The sequence below is a fragment of the Neofelis nebulosa genome, chromosome 3 (genome assembly GCF_028018385.1).
Source record: "Neofelis nebulosa isolate mNeoNeb1 chromosome 3, mNeoNeb1.pri, whole genome shotgun sequence".
Classification (NCBI taxonomy): domain Eukaryota; kingdom Metazoa; phylum Chordata; class Mammalia; order Carnivora; family Felidae; genus Neofelis; species Neofelis nebulosa.
In genome coordinates this window covers 54,782,505-54,807,498 of record NC_080784.1, presented here as the reverse complement: position 1 = coordinate 54,807,498, position 24,994 = coordinate 54,782,505, and the positions used below count along the sequence as shown (strand labels likewise).

Below are 24,994 nucleotides of genomic sequence, written 5' to 3'. Positions count from 1 at the left end.
CAAATCAGCCTTTAGATACAAATAGATTGTGGGGTGCCTGGGTGGTTCAGTCGGTTGGATGTCTGACGTCAGCTCAGGTCATGATCTTGCGATTCATGGGTTCAAACCCCACTTCCTGCTCTGTGCTGACAGCTCAGAGCCTGGAGACTGTTTAGATTCTGTGTCTTCTTTCTCTCCCCCTCCCCTTCTCATGCTCCCTTTTTTAATTTTATCTTTTATTCAAGAATAAAAATAAACATTAAAAAATTACAGATACAGGGAGGAGCCAAGATGGTGGAACAGCATGAAAATTTTTTGTGTGTCTTGAGTCCATGAAATACAGCCAGACCAACACTAAACCATCCTATACACCTAGAAAACTGATTGGAGGATTAACACAGCAATCTGCACAACCTGAACCACAGAATTCAGCAGGTACACGGTGCGGAGAGGAGAATTTGGGGAGCGAGAAGCTGCTGAGAGTAGGGAACCACTTTTGTGGGCAGAGAGAGGACAGAGACTGGGGGGGGGAGAATACAAGAAAAGCACCCCTCCCCAAAAGCAGCTGGAGAGAGAGTGAAAAAATGGAAACAGCTGCAGGGACTAAACTAAAAAGGGAGAAAGGAGAAAGGAGAAGTTTTAAATTCCATTAAGACTGTAAATAAGGGGAGTGCAAAGGCTGCAACTCCGCAGCTCGATACCTGGTGGTGCTCTGGTGGGAAGGGCGAATCCCCAGGAAGAGAGTGGGGTCTGGGAGGTCCTCAGGCCACACGGAGAAAAGCGGTTCCACTGCTGGAAGGACATGTGGTGGAGACTGTTGAAGCCACCTGGTCCCAGCAGACCCCAGAAAACGGCCACATTCGCTGGTGCTGGAACAAGGTCGTTAAAGGGTGAAGCCTGGTACCAGATGTGTATTGTGATTTTCCATAATCCCTGAAAAGCTGCTGCTACACTCTCTCTCGAACTTTTTCTGGGACAGGCTGGCACCTGGCTGCAGTCTTGGGGTACTGGCAGCAGCAGGGTCCAGCAAGCGTTCCTGGGTGCAGCCGACATTCAGCCATTGCTCATTCGGCCATTGCTCGGTGAGACCCTCCCGCAGAGGGGCGGAACGGGTCAAAGTGCAGTCCTTCAGAAGTAAGGGGCCGGGGAAAACGGCCACATCTGAGACAAAACTTGGGAGAGAGGTACTGCCTGGGGACTGGTCACGGAGAGTGAAAAAGCAGGGAGTGGACAAGAGCTAAAGACAGAGGACAGGTGCACGTTTGCTGATTTAGGAGAACACAATGGGTAGTTGGGTCGAGCCATTGTCTCCGCTCCCACGCATGCGCATACGCACCTACGAGCCCCGCAACAATCCACCCCAGTAGGCTAGCAGCGCCATCTAGTGGAGAGCGGAGCTGTTACACTGAGCCCCGCCCAACTGGGCCAACTTCGCTCTTCAAGAACACGTCTCACTGCTGGCTTAGTTTATGGACTATAAGGCGCTACATAGACTGACTTCTAGGGGAAAACGAAGTAATTTCAGTCCTATTTCAATCTGCTAGCAGGTCCATCTATTCAATTTTCTTTCTTTTTTCTTTTTTTTTTCTTTTTCTCTTTTACATGTCTTTTCTTTTTCTTGAATAAAGACAAAAAAATTAATTTTTATTTTCAATTTTTATTAAAAATATTTTTCTTTAATTTTTATTACTATATTATTTACTTTTGGTAATTTTTTTCAAATTCTATCTTACTTCATCATTTTATTTTAGTCTACTTCAGTGTATTCACCTTTTCAAATTATCAATTTCCTTTTTATTTTTTTGTTTCTTTTTCTTTTTTTCTTTTTCATTTCTTTTCTTTTTCTTGAAGGCAGAGAGAGAAAAACTTCATTTTACTCTCAATTTCTATTAAAAATATTTTTCTTTGGGGCGCCTGGGTGGCTCAGTCAGTTAAGCATCCGACTTCGGCTCAGGTCATGATCTCACGGCTCGTGAGTTCGAGCCCCGCGTCAGGCTCTGTGCTGACAGCTCAGAGCCTGGAGCCTGTTTCAGATTCTGTGTCTCCCTCTCTCTCTCTGACCCTCCCCCGTTCATCCTCTGTCTCTCTCTGTCTCAAAAGTAAATAAACGTTAAAAAAAATATTTTTTTCTTTAATTTTTATTACCATATTTTTTGCTTTTATGTAAATTTTTCAAATTCTTTTTTACTGACATCACTTTATTTTAGTCTACTACAGTGTATTCACTTTTTCAAATTTTCAAACTATTTCTTTTTTTTCTTTCTTTTTTTAGATCTTTTTTCTCTTTTTCATTTCTTTTCTTTTTTCTTAACATACATAAAAAGAAAAAAATCATATTTATTTTTAATTTTTATTAAAAATATTATTCTTTAATTTTTTTCTACTATGTTCTTTACTTTTGTGTATATTTTTTCAAATTATATTTTGCCCCCATCTCATTTTAGTCTACTTTAGTGAATTCATGTTTTCAAATTCTCAAATGATTTCCTTTTTTTTCTTCCCCCCACCCTTTTCCTCTAATCTCTCAAACCACTTTTAACACCCAGACCAAAACACACCTAGGAACTAGCATCATATATTCGATTTGTGTGTGTGTGTGTGTGTGTGTGTGTTTAATTTTTAATTTTAATATTTTTTTAATTTTAATTTTTTAATTTCAATTATTCTACCTCATTAATTCCTTTCCTCCCTTCAAGATGACAAAACGAAGGAATTCACCCCAAAAGAAAGAGCACGAAGAAACGACAGCCAGGGATTTAACCAGCACAGATACAAGCAAGATGTCTGAACCAGAATTTAGAATCACGATAATAAGAATACTAGCTGTAGTTGAAAATAGATTAGAATCCCTTTCTGCAGGATAAAGGAAGTAAAAAATAGCCAGAATGAAATTAAAAATGTTATAACTGAGCTGCAATCATGGACAGATGCAGTGGCGGCAAGGATGGATGAGTCAGAACAGAGAATCAGTGATATAGAGAACAAACTTAAAGAGAATAATGAAGCAGAAAAAAAGAGGGAGATTAAGGCAAAAGAGCATGATTTAAGAATTAGAGAAATCAGTGACTCATTAAAAAGGAACAACATCAGAACCGCCCCAGAAGAGGAAGAGAGAGAAATAGGGGTAGAAGGGTTATGTGAGCAAATCATACAGGAAAACTTTCCTAACCTGGGGAAAGACACAGACATCAAAATCCAGGAAGCACAGAGGACCCCCATTAGATTCAACAAAAACCAACCATCAACATGGCATATCATAGTCAAATTCACAAAATACTCAGGTAAGGAGAGAATCATGAAAGCAGCAAAGGAAAAAAAAATCCCTAACCTACAAGGGAAGACAGATCAGGTTTGCAGCAGACCTATCCACAGAAACTTGGCAGGTCAGAAAGGAGTGGCAGGATATATTCAGTGTGCTGAATCAGAAAAATATGCAGCCAAAAATTCTTTATCCAGCAAGGCTGTCATTCAAAATAGAAGGAGAGACAAAAAGCTTCCCAGACAAACAAAAATTAAAGGAGTTTGTGACCACTAAACCAGCCCTGCAAGAAACTTTAAGGGGGACTCTCTGAGAAAAGAAAAAATGAAAAAAAATTATATATATATGTATATATATATGCCATATATATATACATATACCATATGTATATATACATATAGATACATATACCATATGTATATGTATATACATATACATATATATATACATATAGATACATATACCATATATATATATATATATATATATATACACCAAAAGCAACAAAGATTCGAAAGGACCAGAGAACACCACCAGAAACTCCAACTCTACAATTATCATAATGGCATAAATATCTTTCAGTACTCACTCTAAACGTCAATGGACTCAATGCTCCACTCAAAAGACATAGGGTAACAGAATGGATAAGAAAAAAAGATCCATATATATGCTGTTTACAAGAGACCCACTTTAGACCTAAAGACACGTTCAGATTGAAAATAAGGGGATGGAGAACCATCTACCATGCTAATGGTCAAGAAAAGAAAGCTGAAATAGCCATACTTATATCACACAATCTAGACTTTAAAATAAAGACTGTATCAAGAGATACAGAAGGGAATTATATCATAATTAAGGGGCCTATCCACCAAGAAGACCTAACAATTGTAAACATTTATGCGCCAAATGTGGAAACACCCAAACATACAAATCAATTAATCACAAACATAAAGAAACTCATTGATAGTAATACCATACTAGTAGGAGACTTCAACGCCCCATTCACAGCAATGGACAGATCATCTAATAAAAAAATCAACAAGGAAACAATGGCTTTGAATGACACACTGGACCAGATGGACTTAACAGATATATTCAAAACATTTCATCCTAAAGCAGCAGAATATATATTCTTCTCCAGTTCACATGGAAAGTTCTCCAGAATAGACCATATACTGGTACACAAATCAGCCCTAAGTAAGTACAAAAATATAGAGATCATACCCTATATATTTTCAGACCACAATGCTATGAAGCTCAAAATCAACCACAAGAAAAAATCTGGAAAGGTAACAAAAATTTGAAGACTGAAGAACATCCCACTAAAGAATGAAAGGGCTAACCAAGCAGATAAAGCGGAAATTAAACAGTATGTGGAAGACAATGAAAATGATAACACCACAACCCAAAACCTCTGGAACGCAGCAAGGGCGGTCATAGGAGGAAAGTATATAGCAATCTAGGCCTTCCTAAAGAAGGAAGAAAGATCTCAGATACACAACCTAATCTTACGCCATAAGGAGCTGAAAAAAGAACAACAAATAAAACTCCAAACCAGCAGAAGACAGGAAATAATAAAGATTAGAGCAGAAATTAATGCTATCAAAACCAAAAAAACAGAACAGATCAATGAAACCAGAAGCTGGTTCTTTGAAAGAATTAACAAAATTGATAAAACACTAGCCAGTGTGATCAAAAAGAAAAAGGAAATGACCCAAATAAACAAAATGAAGAATGAAAGAGGAGAGATCACAACCAACACAACAGAAATAAAAACAATAATAAGAGAATATTATGAGCAATTATAGGCCAATAAAATGGGCAATCTGGAAGAAATGGACAAATTCCTAGAAACATATACACTACCAAAACTAAAACAGCAAGAAATAGAAAATTTGAACAGGCCCATAACCAGTAAGGAAATTGAATTAGTAATCAAAAATCTCCCCAAAAAATAAGAGCCCAGGGCCAGGTGACTTTACAGGGGAATTATACCAAACATTTAAGGAAGAGTTAACACCTATTCTCTTGAAACTGTTCCAAAAAATAGAAATGGAAGGAAAGCTTCCAAACTCTTTCTATGAATCCAGCATTATCTTGATTCCAAAACCAGACAGAGACCCCACTAAAAAGGAAAACTATAGACAATTTCCCTGGTGAACATGGATGCAAAAATCCTCAACAAGATATTAGCCAACGAGATCCAACAATGCATTAAAAAACTTATTCACCACGACCAAGTGGGATTTATACCTGGGATGCAGGGCTGGTTCAATATCCACAAAACAACGTGATTCGTCACATCAATAAAAAAAAGGACAAGAACCATATGATCCTCCCAATAGATGCAGAGAAAGCATTTGACAAAATACAGCATCCTTTCTTGATAAAAACCCTCAAGAAAGTAGGGATAGAAGGAGCATACCTCGAGATCATAAAAGCCATGTATGAAAGACCCAATGCTAATATCATCCTCAGTGGGGAAAAACTGAGAGCTTTCCCCATAAGGGCAAGATCAAGACAGGGATGTCCACTCTCGCCACTGTTATTCAACATAGTATTGGAAGTCTTAGCCTCTGCAATCAAACAACACAAAGAAATAAAAGGCATCCAAATCGGCCAGGAGGAGCTCAAACTTTCACTTTTTGCAGATGACATGATACTCTATATGGAAAACCCAAAGGATTCCACCAAAAAACTGCTAGAACTAATTCATGAATTCAGCAAAGTTGCAGGATATAAAATCAATACACAGAAATCAGCTGCATTCCTATACACCAACAATGAAGTGACAGAAAGAGAAATCAAGGAATTGATCCCATTTACAGTTGCACAGAACACCATAAAAAACCTAGGAATAAATATAACCAAAGAGGTGAAAAATCTATACACTGAAAACTATAGAAAGCTTATGAAAGAAATTGAAGAAGACACAAAAAATTGGAAAAAGATTCCATGGTCCTGGATAGGAAGAACAAATATTGTTAAAATGTCAATACTATCCAAAGCAATCTGCATACTCAGTGCAATCCCTATCAAAGTAACACCAGCATTCTTCACAGAGCTAGAACAAATAATTATAAAATTTGTATGGAACCAGAAAAGATCCCGAATAGCCAAGGAAATCTTGAAAAAGAAAACCAAAGCAGGAGGCATCACAATCCTGGACTTCAAGCTATACTACAAAGCTGTAACCATCAAGACAGTATGGTACTGGCACAAGAACAGACACTCAGATCAATGGAAAAGAATAGAGAACCCAGAAATGGACCCACAAACGTATGGTCAACTAATCTTTGACAAAGCAGGAAAGAATATCCAATGGAATAAAGGCAGTCTCTTCAGCAAGTGGTGCTGGGAAACCTGGACAGTGACATGCAGAAGAATGAACCTGGACCACTTTCTTATACCATACACAAAAATAAACTCAAAATGAATGAAAGACCTCAACGTAAGATAGGAAGCCATCAAAATCCTTGAGGAGAGGGGCGCCTGGGTGGCGCAGTCGGTTAAGCGTCCGACTTCAGCCAGGTCACGATCTCGCGGTCCGTGAATTCGAGCCCCGCGTCAGGCTCTGGGCTGATGGCTCGGAGCCTGGAGCCTGTTTCTGATTCTGTGTCTCCCTCTCTCTCTGCCCCTCCCCCGTTCATGCTCTGTCTCTCTCTGTCCCAAAAATAAATAAAAAACGTTGAAAAAAAATTAAAAAAAAAATCCTTGAGGAGAAAGCAGGCAAAAGCCTGTTGGATCTTGGCCGCAACAACTTCTTACTCAACACGTCTCCAAAGGCAGGGAAACAAAAGCAAAAATGAACTACTGGGACCTCACCAAAAAAAAAAAAGCTTCTGCACAGTGAAGGAAACAATCAGTGAAACTAAAAGGAAACCAACTAATGGGAGAAGATATTTGCAAATGACATGTCAGATAAAGGGTTAGTATCCAAAATCTATAAAGAACTTATCAAACTCAACACCCAAAAACCATATTATCCAGTGAAGAAATGGGCAAAAGACATGAATAGACACTTCTCCAAAGAAGATATCCAGATGGTCAACCGACACATGAAAAAATGCTCCACATCACTCATCATCAGGGAAATACAAATCAAAACCACAAAGAGGTACCACCTGACACCTGTCAGAATGGCTAACATTAACATCTCGGGCAACAACAGATGTTGGCAAGGATGCAGTGAAAGAGGATCTCCTTTGCATTGTTGGTGGGAATGCAAGCTGGTGTAGCCACTCTGGAAAACAGTATGGAGGTTCCTCAAAAAATTGCAAATAGCACTACCCTACGACCCAGAAATTGCACTACTAGTCATTTATCCAAGGGATATGGGTATGCTGTTTTGAAGGGATACATGCACCCCCATGTTTATAGCAGCAATGTCAACAATAGCCAAAGTATGGAAAGAGCCCAAATGTCCATTGATGGATGAATGGATAAAGAAGGTATGGTGTGTATATCTATATCTATATCTATATCTATATCTATATCTATATCTATATCTATATCTATATCTATATCTATATATACAATGGAGTATTACCTGGCAATCAAAAAGAATGAAATCTTGCCATTTGCAACTACGTGGATGGAACTACAAGGTATTATGTTAAGCAAGATTAGTCAGAGAAAGACAAAAATCCTATGACTTCACTCATATGAGGACTTTAAGAGACAAAACAGATTTACATAAGGGGAGGGAAACAAAAATAATATAAAAACAGGGAGGGGGGAGAAAACAGAAGAGACTTATAAATATAGAGAACAAACTGAGGTTTACAGGAGGGGTTGTGGGAGGGGGGATGGGCTAAATGGTAAGGGGCACTAAGAATCTACTCTTGAAATCATTGTTGCACTATATGCTAATTTGGATGTAAGTTTTAAACACTAAAAAAATAAAGTAAATAAAAATTACAGACACAAGTAGATTAAATTGAAAATGGTCAATTTAATATTATACGCTAATTCATTTTACTATCTTAAAACTTTTTTACTTTAACTACATAAATAATTACTCATTATTTTTGTCTCCAAAATAATGTGTTTATCAGTTAGCTCATCAAACTTTAATAATAATAATAATAATAATAATAATAATAATAATAATAGATCCTGCAAATATAAATTTTATCTTAGGTACTCCCAAAACAATATCTATCAGTAGAGTTAGAAAAAATGAGTTTGGTTGGGTTGGCTTAGTCGGTTAAGGCAGAGGTTTCAATTTCCTCAGAGAGTCATCAGTCATCATCATAGTCTTTACATTTATTGCTGGGTAACTTCGAAGATCTAATCCCCTTTCGTGAACCTGGATTCCTCTTCCTTCATTTTTAAATTAAAATATATTTGATAGATAACATTGTGGAAATTTACTGTGTACATGTTGATTTGATATATTTATATAATATGATTATATTATAGCAACTGTTATGACCTCATATAATTATCATTTGGGTTTTGTGGTTGAAATAATTAAGATATAGTTTCTAATGATTGTAATACAATATGGTTGTCTGTATTCACTTTACTGTCCTTTAGATCTCTCATTCTTATTTACTACTAGTTACAAGTGTGTATCCTTAAAATACATCTCCCCTATTCCTTTAGCCCACTGGCCCTGGTAACCAACATGTTAACTATCTGCTTTTATATTTGGCTTTTTAAGATTTCACATATAAATGGTATCATACGGTATTTGTTTTTGTCTGACTTATCTCACTTACCATCATGTCCTCAAGCTCCATCCATGTAGCCACAAATGAAAGAATTTCCTTTTTTCTTATGGCTAAATAATATTATATAGATACAGATATGGAGTTGGATAGATTATACATAGATAGATAGATGATAGAGGATTAGATAGATAGATAGATAGATAGATAGATAGATAGATATTCACCTGTTGACAGAAACTTAGGTTGTTTCCATATCTTGGCTATTGTGAATAATGCTGCAATAAACTTGGGCATGCACATATCTCTTCAATCTCTTCAATATCCTGTTTTCATTTCCTCTGGGTGTATACCCAGGTATGGAATTACTAATGATATGGTAGATATATTTTTAATTTTCTTGGGAAACTCTATATTGTCTCCCATAGTGACTGAACTAATTTACATTTTACCAACATTGTACAGGGTTTTATTTTTTCCATATTCTCACCAACACTTTATCTCTTACCTTCTTGATAATAACCATTCTAAAGAGTGTGAGGTGATATCTCATTGTGATTTTGACTTGCATGCCCTTAATAAGTGATGTTGAGCATGTGTTTATGTACTTTTGATGCTTTCTTTGGAAAAATGCTTCTTTAGTTTCTCTGCTCAACTTTTTAATCAGATTGGGTTTTTTGTTGTTGTTGTTTTGCTTTTTAGATTGTATGCATTCTTATATATTTCGGATATTAACACCTTATTTGAAATATGGCTTGAAAATTTTTTCCTATTTTGCAGGTTGCCTTTTCACCTTTGCCTGTGTAGATGCTGTTAAGTCTGATATAATCCCACTTGTTGATTTTTGGTTTTGTTGTTTGTGTTTTTGGTATCATATCCAAAAATTCATTGCTAGGACTAATTGTAAGGAAATTCTTCCCTATTTTCTTCTGGAGTTTTATGGTATCAGGTCTGTGTTTAACTCTTTACTTCGAGTTAACTTTTCTAAGTGTAAGATAAGTCCACTTTTATTTTTCTGTATGTTCATTCAGTTTTCCTGGCACCATTTGTTAAAGAGACTACCTTTTTCCAATTGCTTGTTCTTGGTTTTGTTTTCAAAAATTTTTTCATTTTGTACCTGGGGTTTTAATTCTGTGCTCTCTACTCAGTTCCTTTGGTCTATGTGTTATATTTATGACAGTACTATACTGTTTTACTATAGCTTTGTAACATAGTTTGAAATCAAGGAGTGTGATGCCTCTGCCTTTGTTCTTTTTCAACATTGTTTTGGCTATTTTAGGTCTTTTGTGGTTCCATATAAATTTTAGGATTTTTTTTATTTCTCTGGAAAATGTCACTGGCGTTTTTATAGGGATTACATTTAATCTCTAGATGGCTTTAAATAGTATGAACATTTTAACAAAATTAATTCTTTTGACACGTACACACAGTTTCATTTGCTTGTATGCTCTTTGATTTTTCTCAACAGTCTTGTAGTTTTTATTGTACAGATCTTTTACTTCCTCGGTTAAGGTTATTCCTAGGTATTTTATTGTTTTTGATATTGGGGTAGATGAGATAGTTTTATTTATTTCTTTTATAGATATTTTACAAATATTTTACTGTTACTATACAGTGTGTAGAAATACAACTAGATTCTATAAGTTGATTTATATTCTGCAACTTCACTAAATTCATTGATTAGATCAACAATTATTTGGTTGAGTCTTTGAGATTTTCTATATATAATATCATATCATCTGCAAATAATGACAATTTTACTTTTTTCTTTATGATTTGAATGCCTTTTATTTATTTATTTTTTGTCTTGCCTAATTTCTCTAGTTAGAATTTGTAGTAACATATTGAAAAAAGGCAGTGAGAGTGGGCCTTCTTGGTGTTTGTTTGTTTGTTTTGTTTTGTTTTAAGTAGGTTTCATGCCCAGCACAGAGGCCAGTGTGGTGCTTGAACTCTGAGATCAAAACCTGAGCTGAGATCAAAAGTTTATGCTTAACTGACTGAGCCACCCAGGCACCCTGAGAGTGGGTATTCTTACCTTATTCCTGATCTTGGCAGAAAAGTTTTCAATTTTTTCTCATTGAGAAAAATGTTAGCCACAGGGTTGCTGTATAACACCTGTAGATATAATACCTACAGGGTTGCTGTATAATACCTTCACCTTATGTGAAGGTATGTTTTTTCTATAACCAATCAGTTAAGGAATTTTATCATAAAAAGTCGTAGTATTTTGCCAAATGCCTTTTTTGTATATTATTTGATTTTTATCTTTCATTCTATTAATGTGGTATATTACATTTATTTATTTGTGTATATTGAACCATCCTTGCATCCCTGGGATAACCCATTTGATCAAACCATATTATCCTTTTAATGTGTTCTTGCATTGGTTTATTAACATTTTGTTGAAAAATTTTGCATCTATATGCATCAGAGATATTAGTCTATGGCTTTCTTTTATTGTAGTATCCTTACCTGGCTCTGGTATTAGAGTAATCCTGGCCTTGTAGAATGAGTTTGGAAGATTTTTATTAAGTTTTTAATTTTAATTCCAGTATAGTTAACATACAGTATTATATTAGTTGTAGAATATAGTGATTCAACAGTTTGACACATAATTGTTCAGTGCTCATCATGATAAGTGTACTCTTAATCCCTTTAACCTGTAAAACATTCCATCCAAGAAAAATAGAATACACGTATACGCAGTGTATTCAAGTATACGCAGAAGAATCCCCTGGTTAAATCACATAAAAAGAGACATAACAAATATTACAAATTTAAGAAGACTGAAATCATATCAACTCTATTATCAAGCCACAGTGGTACGAAACTAAAGATCAACAGTAAAACAAAGCTGGAAAATCTACAATGTAAATATTAAATATTTGATATGTAAATACTAAGCAACACACTACTGCACAAGCAATGGGCCAGCTAAGAAATCAAATGGCAAATCAAAATATGTATCAAAGCAAAAGAAAAAGAAAACACAATATTCCAAAACCTATGTGACAGAGTGAAGCAGATGTTAGAATGAAATTTATGCTATAAATGTTTGTAAAGAAAAAATGTTGAAATAAACAACATTACACCACAAGGAACTAGAAAAAAGAAGAAACTTAGCTGAAATTTAGTAAGAGAAAGAAATAACAAAGATTCCAATCAATCAATCAATAAACAAATTTGGCAGTTCTTTAACTACATTAACCAAGAGAAAAAAAGAGAGAAGTCTCAAAAACCAAAATTAGGAAGGAAAGAGAATACAATGAGTAACTACAGAAATACATAGTGTGATAATAGATTACTATTAAAAATTATATACTATCAAGTTAGATAACTTAGGGGGGAAAAACAAGTAATTCCTAAAAACACACAAGTTACCATGATCAAATAATGAATCTTGAACCCAAGAAGTAGGACAACTTCTTAGATCAATGACAAGAATGGGAGTTGAGTTAGGAATCAAAAATCTCCCAGCACAGAGAAACCAAGACCATATATCTTTCACTGGTGAATTCTACCAAACATTAAAAACAATAACTAATGTAATCTTTATCAAAATATTACAAATAATAGAATAGAAGGAACACATTCAAAATCATTCCATGATTTTGGCAAGTACTACTCTCATACCAAAGTAGGAAAAAAACAATACACGAACAAAAAAGTCTAGTTTGTCCAATATAAGTATTGCTACTCAGACTTCCTTTTGACATTCCTTTGTGTGATAAATGTTTCTTCACCCCCTCACTTTCAATTTGCAGATGTCTTTAGGTATATATACAATGAGTCTCTCGCAGGCAGCATAGAGATGGGTTTTGTTTTGTTTTGTTTTAATCCATTCTGACACCCTATGTCTTTTGATTAGAGCATTTAGTCTACATGCAGAGTGATTATTCAAAGAAGAATTTAGTGCCATTTTGTTATCTGTAAAGCTGGTGTTTCTGGTGATGTTCTCTGTGCTTTTCAGTCTTTGTTTCTTTGGGCCCTTTTTTTCCCCACTCAAAGAGTCCCCTTCAATATTTCTTGCAAGACTTGTTTCGTGGTTACAAACTCCTTCAGTTTTTGTTGTCTGGGGAACCCTTTATATCTTCTTTTCTTCTGATTAATAGCCTTGCTGGACAGAGTATTCTTGGCTACAGACTTTTCCCATTCAGCATTTTGAATTTATGCTATTCCCTTCTAGCTTGCCAAGTTTCTATTGACAAATCTCCAGCTAGCCTTATGGGTTTTCCCTTGTAAGTCAAGGACTTCTTTTGTCTTGCTGCTTTTAAGATTTTTTTTTCTTTATCACTATATTTTGCAAATTTAATTACTATATGTCTGGTATTAGTCTGCTTTTGTTAATTTTGATGGGAGTTCTCTATGCCTCCAGGATCTGGATGTCTGTTTCCTTCCCCAGATTAGGGCAGTTTTCATCTATTATTTCCTAAGATAAATTTTCTGCCCCCTTTTTTCCCTCTTTTCTTCTGGGACTCCTGTAATACAAATGTTACACATTTGATGGAGTCACTGAGTTCCCTAAGTCTATTCTGAAGTTGCATAATTCTTTCTCTCTTTTGTCCAGTTTTATTATCATCCATTATTTTATCTTCTAGGTCACTAATTCATTCCTCTACTTTTTCTAGCCTGCTCTTCATTGCATCAAGCCTGTTTCCAAATCTCGTTTATTATATTTCCATCTCTGATTGATTATGTTTTAACTCTTTTATCCCTGTTATAAGGGTCTCACTGATGTCTTCTATTCTTTTCTCAATCCCAGTGGGTATTCTTATGGTTGTTGCTTTAAATTATCCATCAGGTATGTTACTTCTATCTGTTTTGCTTAGATTTCTGCTGCGGCCTTATCTTGTTCTTTAATTTGGGATAACTTCCTCTGTCTTGGCATTTTCTCTAAGTCTCTGCCTTCTTCTCTGTGTCAGAAAAGCCAGTTATGTCTCCTGCTCCTGAAGGTAATGGTCTTCTGAAGAAGAGGTCATGTAGGACCCAGGGTCTGGCTCTTCAGGGAGTGTCTGTGGTGTGTGCTGTATGCACTGTGCTGTTGTATTTTGACTGCTTTTTTTCCTTCACACCAATCATCTACAGAGACTTTCCTTGCCTGCAGTGGGCAGTGTTTGCACGCTGATCTGAATGTGGCGAGTTATAACTAGGCATGCTCTGGTCTGCTTGTGAAATGATACCTGACACCAATTCCACCAAAACTGAGGCCCTGCAGAACCCTCTGGTTGGAAGATAGGGTGCGGACAGGCTTTTGTGCTGATCTTCCAAGAGAGGAGTCTGCTGCACTGGGGTTGAGGAAAGCTTGAGGGATCAGGGCAGTCCCATCAAAGCACAGCAGGGTTAGGCTTGGTGTATGCAAGTTAGGCAGCCAGTGTCAGCATGGCACTGCCTCCTGCCAGTGGCTCCATATTTATGCTGAGGGGTGGGGGAAGGAAATGACTGGGACCAGTTCCTCTGTTCCTGGAGAGGAGTCGCTATGAACACTGCATACCAGGGATGCTCTCCAAGATGAGCAAATAATCTCTGTACTGTGTGGTGTAGTCGTTCTTCAAATCACTATTTCCATGACGTCTGTCCCTAGGTTGTTTGCTTGCATTCTCTCAAGGGGTAACACGGTGCCCTCTGGGTTCTATCCCAGTCAAGCCCCCCTTGAGGAGGCCACTTTTAGGCAAACAAGACTTAGTGACGGAATGTGGAAAGGGCCCATGGTGACCACTAGGCTGAATACATACAGGCCTATCAGGTGAACCACCCCCAAATATCCATAGGCCCTAATTAACCAAAGGGCTACTTAGTACTAAGCACAGTTACCAAAAAAGAGAAGATTCCACACATGCCATACCTCCCCATCTTCCCCGTTTAAAAACAGCCCCCTTTCCTCCCACTGCCTCATTGTAGACGGCCTCTCCTCTGTTGTCCTGCCCGCCACTTCCTTGTGGTGTATTCAATAAAAATCTATATCCTTTGTTCTGCATCAGGTGAATTCTTTCACCTCTAGCACCACTGACTTCCACCTGATCATTGCCCCACATTTGGGGGCCCCCATGCAATTGAGAGACACCTGCTGACCTCCAGGCTTTAGAACTGGGAAAGTCTTGTTGCTAAGCAGTTAAATCCAGAACACAATCAAATAAAAGACGAAAGGGAAGGGGTTTCAAATAAAAATCTGTTCATAGAGATCAGAGTGCTATGACAGCACTGTGTGAAAAGACCAGGGAAGTCCTAAATTAATTGTACGGTTGGTAAGTCACTTGAGAATTTAGTTATAAAGGAGAGAAGCACTAGATTTTTGTGTACATGTACATACATACAAATACAACATGATTCTTTGTCAATTTTTTTTTTTATCTTGAGGAGGATCTGACCTGTACTCTGTATCATTTTGGTCTAGTTTACTCAAGTGAGAGCCTATTCCTATTACCTGTTTACAAGCTGAAATCTTAGGAAAAAGTTCTGGTTGATTTAAATTGATTAAGTTAACCCTTAACACTATATTATTTACAAATAATTATTTTCAACCAGAGTCAATACTCCATAATAATTACCAAATGTATATCAAGAAGTATATGGAGAAGAAATCAGTATATTAAGATTTTACTTACAATTTATACATGTTGTCCTCAAAGATTTAATTTAAGCATCTTATGTATTCTTGTGGGCTCTTGGCATCTTGTGAAATACCCCTACCCTTTAGTCCTAGAAAAGAGCCCAAGCACTCTAAGAATTTAGGTCACTCCAATGATGAGGTTAATGTTGAGCCTGAAACATTTCTCACCAATTATCTGCAATAAGCAAGACAGACAAAAATATCAGGTCATTATTAAATGTGCACAAATAAAAAACTCTTAGTTTTACAACTTAAAATACCATTATTGAAATTTTTTATGGTTCTATTTTAATTTTATTTTTTTTTAATTTACATCCAAATTAGTTAGAATATAGTGCAACAATGATTTCAGGAGTAGGTTCCTTAATGCTCCTTACCCATTTAGCCCATCCCCTCTTCCACAACCCCTCCAGTAACTCTCTGTTTGTTCTCCATATTTAAGAGTTTCTTATGTGTTGTCCCCCCTCCCTGTTTTTATATTATTTTTGTTTCCCTTACCTTATTTTCATCTGTTCTGTGTCTTAAAGTCATCATATGAGTGAAGTCATATGATGTTTGTCCTTCCCTGACTAATTTCACGTAGCGTAATACCCTCTAGTTCCATCCAGGTGGTTGCAAATGGCAAGATTTCATTCTTTTGATTGCTGAGTAATACTTCATTGTATATATATACCACATCTTCTTTATCCATTTATTCATCGATGGACATTTGGGCTCTTTCTATACTTTACCTATTGTTGATAGTGCTGTTATAAACATTCGGATGCATGTGTTCCTTCGGAACAGCATACCTGTATCCCTTGGATAAATACCTAGTAGTGCAATTGCTGGATCGTAGGGTAGTTCTATTTTTAGTTTTTTGAGGAACCTCCATACTTTTTTCCAGAGTGGCTGCACTAGTTTTCATTCCCACCAGCAGTGCAAAAGAGGTCCTCTTTCTCCGCATCCTCGCCAACATCTGTTGTTGCCTGAGTTGTTAATGCTAGCCATTCTGACAGGTGTGAGGTGGTATCTCATTGTGGTTTTGATTTGTATTTCCCTGATGATGAATGATGTTGAGCATTTTTTCATGTGTCAGTTGGCCATCTGGATGTCTTCTTTGGAGAAGTGTCTATTCATGTCTTTTGCCCATTTCTTCACTGGATGGTTTGTTTTTTGGGTGTTGAGTTTGATAAGTTCTTTATAGATTTTGGATACTAACCCTTTATCTGATATGTCATTTGCAAATATCTTCTCCCATTTGTTGGTTTCCTTTTATTTTTGCTGATGGTTTCCTTCACTGTGCAGAAGCTTTTTTTTTTGATGAGGTCCCAGTAGTTCATTTTTGCTTTTGTTTCCCTTGCCTCTGGAGACGTGTTGAGTAAGAAGTTGCTGCGGGCAAGATCAAAGAGGTTTTTGCCTGCTTTCTCCTCGAGGATTTTGATGGCTTCCTGTTTTACATTGAGGTCTTTCATCCATTTTGAGTTTATTTTTGTGTATGGTGTAAGAAAGTGGTCCAGGTTCATTCTTCTGCATGTTGCTGTCCAGGTTTCCCAGCACCACTTGCTGAAGAGACTGCCTTTATTCCATTGGATAGTCTTTCCTGCTTTGTCAAAGATTAAGTAGTAATACATTTGTGAGGTCATTTCTGAGTTCTCCATTCTGTTCCATTGATCTAAGTGTCTGGTTTTGTGACACCATTATTGAAATTTAATGATAACTACTTGTAAAAACAAAAACAATAGGTTGTCAGCTGAGGGTCTTGTGTCTTAATAAAGAAATTAAAAAGAAAATCAGAAAGTGGACAACAAAGTTCAAATTGTTAGAATCATAAAGGGGTTGAAATAAATATTTGTTCCTGACTTTATCCTTTGGGCTGAAATATCAGGCTATCTTATCCAGTTTGTAGTTTTTACCTTTCACATAGTCATTCTTCTAGAGATAGTCTGATTTATTTTCCTATAGTTTGGGCAGGTTGTTCTAGGAATGTAGAAAGAGGGAAAAAGAATTAACCTAGTTTGGGTTGAGCCCACCGTGGTTGAATTGATGGAATCTAGAGCCAGGCTGTTGGGGTAAGAGAGAGAATAAAGGGAATTAACAAATGGGAAAAAATGGAAAGAAAAGTTATTTTTGCCCAGAAATTTGAGAAGTAAGTTTTGAATCATAATAAGTGGTTAACTTATTAACTAGTAGTTAACTAGTTAATGTGTAAGGTTAAGACAGTGGAAGGTGGTCATAAGGGTTAGGGTTAGGGTTAGGAGGTGGTTAGGGTTTGATAATAATGTATAGGTGATAGTAAGATGCAATATTTAGCCATAGATCAATTGTTGAAAATGAGTTTTTTGTGTGTTTTTTTTTAACATTTATTTATTTTTGAGACAGAGAGAGACAGAGCATGAACGGGGGAGGGTCAGAGAGAGAGGGAGACACAGAATCTGAAACGGGCTCCAGGCTCTGAGCAGTCAGCACAGAGCCCGACGCGGGGCTCGAACTCACATACTGCGAGATCGTGACCTGAGCCGAAGTCGGACACTTAACCGACTGAGCCACCCAGGCGCCCCTGAAAATGAGTTTTAAAGATAGAATAAGGCAGGTGCTGTATCAATTGTCCACATGTTCACAAAATCCAGAATGTGAGTAAAATTATTTGTGGGTATTAGCACATGGGACATCCAAAGCTTTGAAACTTCTGTAGGACTAATTTGGGATTTGGCATATGAATAGGAAAACAAAACAAAAAAGACTAACTATGTTTTAAAGCGATGGCTAGCTACCAGCTGAGTGGTTGGAAGTAGATTTGATAATCCAAGTGAATTGCAACCAGATGTCTGGTCTGTATGTCGTACGGGTATTCAAGTATGGAAATCTTCTCTGTGGGTCTTTGCGTGCTCTTCTGCTGTCCACTGGTAGGTTTAGTGTAATAGAATTAACCACGAATAAGGAGCTGTCCATGGAGAAGTTTGATAGAGAAGTGATTGTTGTCGCTTTTTATGAAAGGCAGATTCCATAAATGACAGGAAAATAGTTCCAGAGGAAAAAAGGTCAAAGAGCACAAAATCAAAATTAAAATAAAAAATGTAAGCAGAAATGGGTATAGGATCTAAGAGATTATAGGTCCTAAATTCGGCATCTTTCCTTTTTATATTATCAACAAAGGGAAATGGATTTGATTAATCTGTTTTAGATCTCTTATAGTCAACTTCACTACCATGTGTTTTTTTCAACCATACCAGGGGTTTTTATTTCAAGCAATGTCACTTTAATGGTCTGATGGTCTGATGAAGACTGTATTTCCCTAGATAAATAAAAATAAAAATTTTATATGTAAAATATTGAATTCAATTTTACAAATGGCCCTATCCACTTCATCTAAATTTGAGCTCCATACTATTAAATGTTCATGACACATGCGCTCACTTATGTCTCCCAAATATATAGCACCATGTCTGTGCATCATGTGTTTTTATAAACACTTTATTTAAAGAAGAAAGGAACACATCATTATTGCCAGCCAGGCATTATGCTAATACCAGATTTCATTTTCACAAATATGTGATAATACATTTGTGTTATTGAGATGATTTTTTTGTTTCTTTATTTCACACAAAATATGTATGTGTTTTTTTTTTTATTTATGAAATAAATACATTTTACTGCCTAACTCAGGAACTGGTTACCTGCAATCTTATAAATGCAAGCTTTGATGCCTTGCCACTGGAAGACAATATGACTTGCCCCAAAGTTGTCCTCTCTCCATTTAGGATTATTGATTTCCTTTTGATTTCTGAAGGAACTTTATTTTGCTTTCAGTATATGCCAATCTCCAGGTGTTACTCTTCCAGCTAGTTTGATTTCCTTCCATTTTACATGGTTAGAGGTTTTCAAATTTTTGTTCTTAAAAGAAGAATCAAAGATAAACACATTTGAGTAACTTTCATCACCAACTCAATAAACTCCCCCTTCCAATACCACCATTTTATACTGATTATAGAATGAAGGTACCCTTAAAGTAGTTACCAATATTTGTGAAAACAGTTGATGCCTTGATCCTTGCAGCTTCACAGGTTTAGACGAAAAGAAGAATACAAGAAGGAGCTAGGATAATTAATAATTTGCCAAATGGAAGCTTATATTATAGACAACGAGAAAAAATAATAATGTATGTGAGTAATTTTTATATCTCTCCTGAGTAATGCCACAAACTAATTCATTGAGAAAAAGAAAGGAAGACCTATGTATTGGTATTTATACCTAGCCCAGATGCATATATCAAGAATTCTTCATCAAAACACGATAGATGTTCACCTTTCCGTTAAGATCCTTGTTTTACAGATTTATTGTGAAAGTGTTCATACATATTCATATACTTAGAAAACAGTATAATGGATCCATATGTGTCCTTCATCTAAGTTCCGGAAGTGTCAGCCTCTGACCAATCACCATTGTTTTGTGCACCCAATCTCACTCTGCCTTACCATTATTTAAGGGAAAATGAAATGCAGTATACTGAGTCATGTCTTGAGCCAAACTAACCCGTTTCAACCTCATACTGTTCTCTTCCTCTTCCACCTCATAACCCCCCATGATTGTCTCTTTCATCTTATTTTTTCTCTGTTAGTGTTGCTGCCCTAATGGTTTAATTTAGCAAGAGGACAGATTCAAAGTCAGCACCACATCCAGCTCAGAGAGAAGAAACAGAACAGTGATGCTTCCTGAACTGCCCTTTTTTGCTGTCATCAGTGGCTAAGTATGCTGGCTCCATAATGTCTGTGGGTGAGGTCCTGGTGCATGTGAGGACCACTTTTCCTATGCTTTGGCTGTGCGTGTGTCAGTTACTTTCTAGACAGTTCCTGGTCGGGCACCATGGTCTTCCAAAAGTGATGATTCCCTCGAACCATGGCCCTGGCATGAAGCATCTGGCTGGTTCTCCTACAGCCTGCATTTTGGAGGCCAACATCACATTCTCCACATGAAGGTCAAGAAATTTTTTTCTGTCTCAAAACCTCTCAGTGCTTACCTACACAGACCAGGGTGCTTTCCTTGAGGATCAGCTTTTTGTCTCAAAGGACTGCTACCATCACAGTTATGTGGAAGGGGACCCAGAATCCTTGGTTGCCCTCAGTACCTGTTTTTGGGGCTTTCAAGGAGTGTTACAAATAACATTGCTCATGAAATCAAGCCCAAAAGACTTTCTACCACATTTGAACATCTGATGTATAACAGTGAGGAAACACATCCCCACTCATGAGATGTGCATTAACAAATGAAGAAATAACACAACAATGGAAGTTTCTAGAGAGTGACAGTTCCACTTTGATGCAGAGTGGGTATAAAGATTGGTAGGCCCAGAAGTGGTTTCCTGAACTGACCATCATGATAGACCACAATCAATATGTTTCTGAGGAAAGTAATACCTCAAATGAGCCAAAGACAATGTGCCTTGCTATCAGTTATGTAAATCAATTTTTTAAATTACTGGATATTGATGTGATTTTCATAGGAGTCGAGATATGGGCTGGACAAAAACTCCTTCTGATTAATAGCATTAAAGCTCTCCTAGGAGTATTTTGCAAATGGAAGAACAGTGACTTTAGGACCTGCTTGCCTCATGATCTTGCACTTAGTTTGTAAAGAAAGCTTATGGTGTTGATCTGGGCTTGACCGATGTGGGAACAATATATAATATGTGCTTGAATTGTGGAGTCATTGGTTTCATACAAGAAAAGTTGTATGATTTTGCATTTATACTGTCGCTTGAGATAGACCGTTCTCTGGGTATGCTGCATGATGATAAAACTTGTAAATGTGGGAATCAGGGGTGCATAATGTTTTCAAGGACAGTGACGACAACTAGATTCAGCAACTGCAGTTATGCTGCCTATTGGAACAACATGACCAGAACAGAATGCACAGGCCACCAAATGCAGACACAATCTTCCAGTATACATATTGTGGGAACAGTGTGGTTGAAGATGGAGAAGACTGTGACTGTGGCTCCTTAAATCTGTGTACAAAAGATCCATGCTATCAGTCAAACTGTACTCTGAGTCCTGGGGCTACTTGGGCTCTTGGGCTTTGTTGCAAAGATTACATGATCATGCCATCAGGTGACGTGTGTAGAGAACGGGCAAATGAATGTGACCTTCCCAAGTGGAGAGATGGGAAAACTAATCAGTGTCCAGAAGGTGTGTAGATGCAAGATGGAGCCGAATGCACAGGTGGTGGTTACTGCAGAGGTGCAGTATCTGATGAACAGTGTAGAGAAAATTTTGGCAAAGAGGCTGTAAGATAATGAACATCCAAGATGACTGTGGGAGGCCGGGCCCCGGTGCCAGGCTGAGACCGGGTCAACCAACGGCTCCCTGTTGACTCAGCCAATCCGGTGGTTCCCCCTCCTATTCCCCCACTTTCAAGGGCATACGAAAGCCTTGTCAAGGCCAAGAAAGTTAATTCCTGAAGCCTGTGGTCTGTGGGTGTTGGCAGTAATGTTACCCCCCTTTCTACTCCGGGTCAAATAGAAACAAACATGGGAACTGTGTTTTGCTAGCAATCTTATCAACAAGGTCTTGCTGTGACCCGTGTAGAAAATTCACAAGGAACACAGAACTAAATGTTTTGGTTGGCAGCGATTATGTGAAACCTGTTTATTCTTAGAATGACCTGACCCATAAGAGTCTTGATATAAAAGATTGTGTACAGCAACAATAAAGCCGTCACTTGGGCCATCAGCCCAGGGGACCCTCCTGTTCCCAAACTGTCTTTTCTTCTCTCTCTTTTTTTCTTACATTCCCCTACCCTCAGGACCCTGGTCTCGGTGTTTGTTGCGCCGGTTGCAACAAGTGGCCCCCGAACAGGGACCTGAGACAACAAGGAGGAAAGCGAAAGTGGACCGTGCAGCGTCTAATTCAGGTAGGAGAACTGTGCCAGCAGCACAGACGACGGGAGTAAAACTATGGGACAGAAACAGTCTACGGAACAGGGATATTTTGTAACTGCCTTGCAGGCTCTTATGAAGGAGAAGGGAATTAACTTTCTTGGCCTTGACAAGGCTTTTGTATGCCCTTGAAAGTGGGGGAATGGAAGGGGGAACCACCGGGTTGGCTGAATCAACAGGGAGCCGTTGCTCAACCCGGTCTCAGCCTGGCACCGGGGCCCAGCCTCCCACAGGTGACGTTTTCAGTAACTGTGGTACAAAAGGTTCTACATATGTACAGTGTAACATATCAGATATCCTGTGTGGGAGTATTCAGTGTGAGAATGTGACAGAAATTTCTCTTCTGAGTGATCATTCTAGTGTACATTGGACCCACCCTGATGGTGTCACCTGCTGGGGTACAGACTACCATACAGGGATGACAATACCTCATATGGGTGCCATGATAGAATGTACAGAGTGTGGTAAAGAGCATATCTGCATCCAAAGGAAGTACGTACACATGTCGTGTATGCCAAGAACTTATACACCTAAGACCTGCAATATGAATGGGGTCTGCAACAATAGACATCACTGCCATTGCGACCATGAGTGGAACCCTCCTAAGGATGGGGTAGAAGGCTTTGGAGGTAGTAGTGGCAGTGGCCCGCCCCCCCCCCCCCCCCCCCCGCCCAAGAAGAACGCAAAGATACAAAAGAAGTTTTGCATAATGCTACTTGGGCTAATTCCTTTTTTGATTCTATCATGTTTGTTACTTTTACTTTTCCTAAGAAATGAAGAAAAGGATAAGAAAAAAGAGCAGAATGATCCACTTGCACCAACTTCATTAGAGAATCAAGGCCACAGTGCTCATACTTCATTGAAGAAAGAAGAGCCGGGTGTTTCAACTTAACCCAAGAAAGAAGACCAAAAACTTACTTCAAAAAAGAAACCCAATTCCAAATGAACTTTCCTATGTATTAAGTTTTAGTCACTGGCAACAAAAGTGGTATAGCACGTGTCACAGTTTAATGACAGAAAATCCTCATGATTTTTTATCACTGGGGATCACAAACATTAACCATTAAAAAATTAGCAAAATACATAATCCCTAATATATTTACATATTTTAAGCAATTTTAGTGGTTCATTTTTCATGGAATTAATCTCTTTGTGTTCCTAAGCAAAAGCACACCACGTGGATGGTCTCTCTGCGTGTGTGTGTGTGTGTGTGTGTGTGTGTGTGTGTGTGTTTCATTTGCTGTCTCTCACTTCCAAACATCCTTCCTTTTGGGAACTTTCTTTGTCACACAGGGAATGGGAACCTGCAAATTGCATTTCTTCTTTGACAGACTTCTCCCTATCTGCCTATCTCCCTATCTCCCTATCTCCCTATCCTGGAGGAATTCTAGAAACCTGGGAAATTTTTTGATTGGTCTACATGTCAGTGTTGCTTCATTACAGCTTTCACCTTGGCATCATTGGTAACTTTCTTTCTGTATAGTATTTCTATAGATATATAGATGATACATAGATGGTAGCTATAGATGATAGACAGATGATAGATAGATAACAGATAAACAGAATGTGTGTATATATTCATATATATAGGAATATATTCCTGTATATATTCATATATACAGGAATATATTCCTACATATATGTAATTTTCAGAACCAACTGGTAGTTTTCAGCCTTAGAGATACTGGCACAGCTATTACACGTCTTACCCTTGAAGTTCTAGATCCCAGGACTTTGACGCCTCCACCAAATCCCTGAAGTTCAGCACCAGGTTGGCCAACCCTCTCCTCAGAGGTCCGAGTCCTAGAGCCATGGGACCTACTCCGAACGTGTGGGTTCCAATAATGGCACCTCGTCCCTTTGATCTCCGGTCTCAGGTGCAAAAGCTGCACTTCCTGTTAGTAAAACATGGCTGCCTCAGAGGTGGGCTCTTCTTGTGACTGAATTCTGACTGATAGAGTATTACCTTGCATAACAGACAACGTGGGAAGGAGTCTGACATCAGAAGGTTTTGAATTTTCACACCACTGTCTTTACTATCTTGGAGACATGGTTTATACTTAGATAGAATTACTTCAAACTCTCAAAGGAAAGGAAAATGATACTTGCCAATCGACCTGTTGGTAACTTCACTTGTAAAATAAGATAAAGAAGATATTTACAATTCCAAGTAGGATATATAAGTCTTAGCAGACCATGTTTCCTCTGCAAAGAAAAAAAAAAACTAGAAAATCTAATTTTATTTTAAGAACCATATTTGAAGGACATCAGAATGCTGAGGAAGCAATATGGAATAGATGAACTAAAATTCCAGGCAGGAGGCACCTGGGTGGCTCAGTCAGTTGAACAACCGACTTCGGCTCAGGTCATGATCTCACAGCTCATGAGTTCAAACCCCACGTTGGACTCTGTGCTGACAGCTCTGAGCCTGCATCCTGCTTTGGATTCTATGTCTCCCTCTCTCTCTGCCCCTAACCCACTTGCATTCTGTCTCTGCCTCTCTCAAAAATAAATAAGCATTTAAAAAAATAAAATAAAATAAAATTTCAGGCAGGATAAAA

At 37.7% G+C, this 24,994-nt stretch overlaps 1 protein-coding gene across 1 annotated transcript in view; it reads left to right on the top strand.

Annotated features, from left to right (window-relative positions):
* LOC131507974 (disintegrin and metalloproteinase domain-containing protein 29-like) overlaps window positions 1–23,517 on the top strand; it is a 57,676-nt gene extending 34,159 nt beyond the window's left edge. Inside the window, exons 4-6 of the mRNA XM_058723305.1 lie at window positions 21,354–21,684; window positions 22,301–22,408; window positions 22,613–23,517. Coding sequence (XP_058579288.1) covers window positions 21,354–21,684; window positions 22,301–22,408; window positions 22,613–23,325 — 1,152 coding nt within the window. The 3' untranslated portion in view covers window positions 23,326–23,517. The remainder of the gene's footprint in view (window positions 1–21,353; window positions 21,685–22,300; window positions 22,409–22,612) is intronic.
* Window positions 23,518–24,994: the final 1,477 nt, after the last annotated feature.